Source organism: Sesamum indicum, linkage group LG9 (assembly GCF_026168435.1).
Source record: "Sesamum indicum cultivar Baizhima isolate 11 linkage group LG9, ASM2616843v1, whole genome shotgun sequence".
NCBI lineage: Eukaryota > Viridiplantae > Streptophyta > Magnoliopsida > Lamiales > Pedaliaceae > Sesamum > Sesamum indicum.
In genome coordinates, this window is record NC_142665.1 from 21,821,807 (window position 1) to 21,826,976 (window position 5,170).

The following is a 5,170-nucleotide window of genomic DNA, read 5'->3' on the forward strand; positions in this document are numbered from 1 at the left end:
TTGTATGCGTGTTGTTTAAATATTTCCACATGCCGAACTTCATTGTTTTTACATTCTTTCATTTACTTTCTAGTCCTTCAATCATGCTCAATTCACCTCCGCAAAGTGCTTGAATAGCTGAATAAATCATGAAAGCGTGTGAGTTGGAGGGCAGGAACGAAAGCCGGAGAAGCTAAGCAATGCAGACAGCTATTTCGAGGTATTGGGCTAAACGCCTTAATTGGTTGGTAGCCAACGCCCCTAAGCTGTAGGAAGTTTGTTAGACAGGGATGAATTGAAATGGACGAGCAGAGAAAAGAGCAAAAGGAGATGTATTTTGAGGCGAAAAGACAATTCACAGCTTGAAACATGTTTGGGTATAACTTGTTTTTGGGTCAAATGGTGCAAGAATGGAACAAAATATATTGATGTTCTCATACTTAAAAAAGGAGGTTGAAACCAAGAACCAATTCTGGGGATGAGAATTCAAGTTCAGAATAATGTGATATGCACCGGAGAGAGTGGGCCTAACTGCCGTTTGCTAACTGGCTTTGCTTAAGCTTACTGAAGACCTTTTAGTGCTTTCTGAAGCTACCAGTTTCCATTTCAAACTGTTATTCTTGATATTATCCTTTTCATGAGTGAAAGTAAAACCATCATGACACTATGCTATGAAGTCACAGTTTAAAGTTATGTTTGTCTTGAAAAGTAGGAACTCTTTAAACTGGAAATAGTTTTAGGGGCTGATGGGTTGCTGCTGTGTAAGTTCCCTCAAATTTACATTTCACTCCCTGATGTCTAGTTGGCAGGTTCTTGAGGGTCATGTGCAGGAATTAGTTTCCTTGTTGTTCTCTGTTTCCTAGAGGATTCAAATCCTGTTATTCTGCATATATTAGTGGATTCTCTAGTTCTACTGTTCTATTCTTGTTTCTGATGCTAACATGGGGACGGCCTGTTTCTTGTCGCTCTATTTCCTTTTTGGCAGGGCCCAATAGCTTAAAGGTTAGCGCAGCAACGTAGCAACATGCTGATCACATTAGTGAGAACTGGTATCACTTTCACATCTATAATTGTCGCATGTGGTTTGGTATCATTGTTTATTTATTGCTTAAAAACCCAAATACGTTGATCTTTTTGTTGGTCAGAGTTGGCTTTCTTTGAATGTTCTAATCTTCTTGTGACTGCTTAATGGCTACGATCACTTATTCCTAAACACACAGTTAATTCATACTTTTCCACTCCCATTGTATAATTTCTCCTTAGAGCTTCCATCAGATTGTCCTTTTCAGACAAAGTAGGCCTACCATGAAAAGGAAGCATACTACCCGCTTTGCGTGTAGCATCTTCTTTTCCAGACCCTTTTAACAATTGGCTTTTGTTTTATATCTTTCATAAATCATCACTTCGTCTCTAATAAAATAGTGATTAGCAAAGTAGGATATCTTTGACATTACAAATCAATAATTAGCAACTAACTAAACAAGCTTATCTGATTTAGATGTTTTATTACATCCTTTCTTCACTTCTTGTTTGTTGATTCTTTGACCCACTGCTTTCCTATACTTGTCCTCATTGCATAGTTAATACGACTTTTCAATGGGTTTCAGAAACGTTTATTTGACAGAAAACAGGAAAGAGGTTTCGATGAGCAGACACGTGCAGATACAACCGTGAACATGTTATCAGCCGATGTGAAACTTAAGACTTAGCATATATTCGAGAATGCTGGTTCAATAATGTGGAATATGAAGGTAGGTTTTCGAAATTTTCTGTCTAATAACAGGTGCAGTCTGGCTTCTAATCGTCTGGGGACCAGCTGAACAGGCAGCAGTATTTTTTCATACTGTGGATGGAATTTTAGTTTAAATAGAGAAGCAATGGTTGGACATAGCCTAACATATCTTTCAGAAGTACTCTAATTTTCTCATCAAAATTGAAAACACAGCATACTGTAACTTTTCTTTCAATTTTTTAAAAGAAGGAAATGACAGAATTGAGGGGACTTTGTGCAAATACGTTTTCATCACACTCAATTCTTTTTATCTCACAATTGACATCAATCAAACACAGAACAAATTGAAAATGAATTTAATGAAATTTCTTTAACCCTGTAAGGTCCCGATTTGCATGTCACAAAGAAAGAAATAAACCCAAAAATCGCCAACCATGGTTAAGGGCAGCACTGTATATATATGTATATATGTATTATTCTTATCAGTTTCTCTTTCCAAACTTTCACTCTTCACTTCTTAATTAAATCTCCCGCAGTCAAAACGGATATTTCCATTTCTTGCGGTCTTGACTCCGACCCGGCCTAACTTAGTGATGGCCTGGATGAAGGCAGCATTAAAGGCTTGCGGGTTGGAGGCCCATGTATTAACAGTGTTTCTGGATCTTGTGTCCGTAAAGAGAACTTGGTCCGAGGTGAACAAGCCCTTGCCTTGGACGAGATTCTTGAAGTATGCGTTGTCGAATTTCCTGGGCGTGGTCGGGTCCATATCGATGGCTATTCTCGGATCCACATTTATTGGGCACATTCCCTGCAGTTGGGTCGCGTACTGCTTATTTAGGGTCGGATCCACCGGGTTCTGGCGGCTGAAATTGTATATCCTGTTCGAAAATTTGCTGCAATGGGAGAAACCCAAAGTGTGGCCCGCTGCACAGAAACAGGAAGCGTGAATCAGTCCTTCCTGCAGTGACTTGAGGAAATCAAACCTTTTCTTCTTACATGTTTTCCAAGTGACAATCACGTTGATATGGACCCATTCTATTAATTATTGAAAGACAAAAAAAACTCTTCAACATCTTGAAAATTATCACAAGTCATGGTTCCGTAGGTTTTGGTTCAAGCTAAATCAGATCGACTCGACAAACATTATTATAAATTTAAATTATGCATAGCATCTTTTATCAAGAAAATGCAGTCCTCTATCATTTTGATATGGCTAGTTCAAATAGACTACTACTATAACTATCCCAACAATTACGCGCTAGGTACAAACTCCAAACTTTTTGTCCAGTTTAGTTGATAATAACAATTCAATTAGTTTGATTCCGATCAAATTTAATTTGAATAATAATATTTTTAGAATTGAGGTAATGGTTGACTTTGCAATTTGAGAGACTTGATCAATTAGCTGACAAATTACTAATGTCTTTTCTTTATCTTATCTTAATGTGTGATCTGCTGGAACAGATAATACGACCCAATAATTATATATAGAGAATGTGTGGCAAACACGAATAAACCAATTTAATATAAAGTACTTGGCAGAATCGACATGCGAAAATTGAACTGTGGTGAAATGAATGTCGGAGGCGAGTAGTAGAAAATTACCTGAGAGAGCAATCATGTCAGCCTGAGATAGGCCTCTTGAAGCAAACATTTTGTTCAGCTGATCCAAATTGAAGGTTGGCTGAGGCAGATTCCCATTTACACTTGCCGCTGTCGACTTCAATCCATCCAGTCTCCCCAGTTCCACTGGATATGAAGGCCCGCCAGCCTGCAACATTCATTTTTCGATCTGATGATGACGAGAAGATTCCTTTTATTAATTACTGAATAAAAGGAAAACCGAGAAGTTATAGCTACAGACCAGGTTAATGACATCGCGGGTGGCCAATGCAAGAATATCCGCACAGGACACCTTGTTTCTACACCTCGGGACAGCGTCCACCGCTGCTTTAGCTTTAATCACGGTGTCGAACCCGTCGCCAGCCAGGGATAAATTGTCCGGATGATCCTTTTCGGCTGTATTCCCCGGAGTCGACGCGATTATCACGGATGCATCACAACCCTGTGCACGCAATTATGATTAGCAACAGAGACTTCCCGGTCGTGAAAAAAGAAAATATGTGTAAGAGTATGTACCGAAACAAAGCAATCATGAAAGTAGAGACGGAGAGTTGCGGGAACAGTAACAAAGGTCTGTTTGAATTTCGCGGTGACGGCTTGTCGAACAATGTTCTCGACGTCGGGGCAGATGTTTGCGTAGTAATTCTGTTTGAGTTGAGCAGAGACGCTGCCCGAGAACACAATAACACCCAGAGAAAGTGTGAATAAAGTCATTAGAAAACTGGATTGACCCATATTGCTCTTCCTAGGATTATTGCAAGACAACTAGTGGAATAATCGATGGCAAATTGTTTTCACAGACAATCTACCCCTATATATGTACATGGGCTTGATGAGTTCAAAGACAAGATAAATAATAATAATCTAATAGAGAGAAGTGGTCGTATAGCCAGTTGGCTTAGAATCTTTCTACAACGAAGAGAGCATTACTGTAAGTTAGTGAATATATTTATATGATTTTGAAAGAGACGTTTGATGGTGGCTTTGTCCACGGCCGCCTTTGTTTTTTTATCACTTGTTGTTGCGACTGCCCTCCTCGTCCACTAATAATACTACTCTTCTTCTCTTTTTCACTTTTTGTTTCTGGGAATTGAAAGTGAGAGAGGGTCTACTGCATAATGGAAGAGGGGAAAAGCTGAAGGGAAAATGATTGGCAAAAGAGAGGGTAGCTGGAGGCCATATACGGCTTAAACTCTTAAATACTATAACTTACCAATAACTATAATACTCGTAAATTGATAGAATTTGAATCTGAATTTATAACTTCTTCATCAGCGGATTTCAACTTCGCTCACTAAATTAGTCTTCGTTGGCGGCAGGTAGTACGTATTTAACATTAATATAGGGAAAAATGCAAGCAACCCCCTTGTGATATCGCAAATGAGCAAATTACCTCCCTATATTTTTTAAAATACAACAATTTACCCCCCTATGATTTTTAAAATGAAGTAATCTACCTCCCTATATAAGGAGGTAAATTGCTTCATTTTAAAACGTATAGGGAGGTAAATTGCTATATTTTTTTCATAGGGGGGTAATGTGCTCAACTTTAATATCACAGGGGGATAAATTGCTATTCCCCCCATTAATATATATGGGCTTTCATTCAAATCATTATATATTTTTATTTTTTTTAAAAAAGATCTTATTTGAGTATGATTTAGGAAGTGTTTCGCTAATTTTATTTAAAGTATTTTATAATTTTATATATCTTATGAAATGTTTTTGTAATTAATATGATAGAAGTTGAAAAAAACCGTTAATATCTAAAAGTTAAGTTGGGAATCTTACTGTTTTTTTAAATGAATAATGAGTTCGAAATATTTTATATTTGGA

At 37.7% G+C, this 5,170-nt stretch overlaps 1 protein-coding gene across 1 annotated transcript; it reads right to left on the reverse strand.

Annotated features, from left to right (window-relative positions):
- Positions 1 to 2,057: 2,057 nt before the first annotated feature.
- Positions 2,058 to 4,105, reverse strand: LOC105177799 (peroxidase 73). Its single transcript, NM_001319692.1, is given in 4 exon segments — positions 2,058 to 2,635; positions 3,317 to 3,482; positions 3,576 to 3,776; positions 3,851 to 4,105. Coding segments are annotated over 4 exon segments (993 nt in total). The 5' UTR covers positions 4,070 to 4,105; the 3' UTR covers positions 2,058 to 2,228.
- Between the last annotated feature and the right edge of the window lie 1,065 nt (positions 4,106 to 5,170).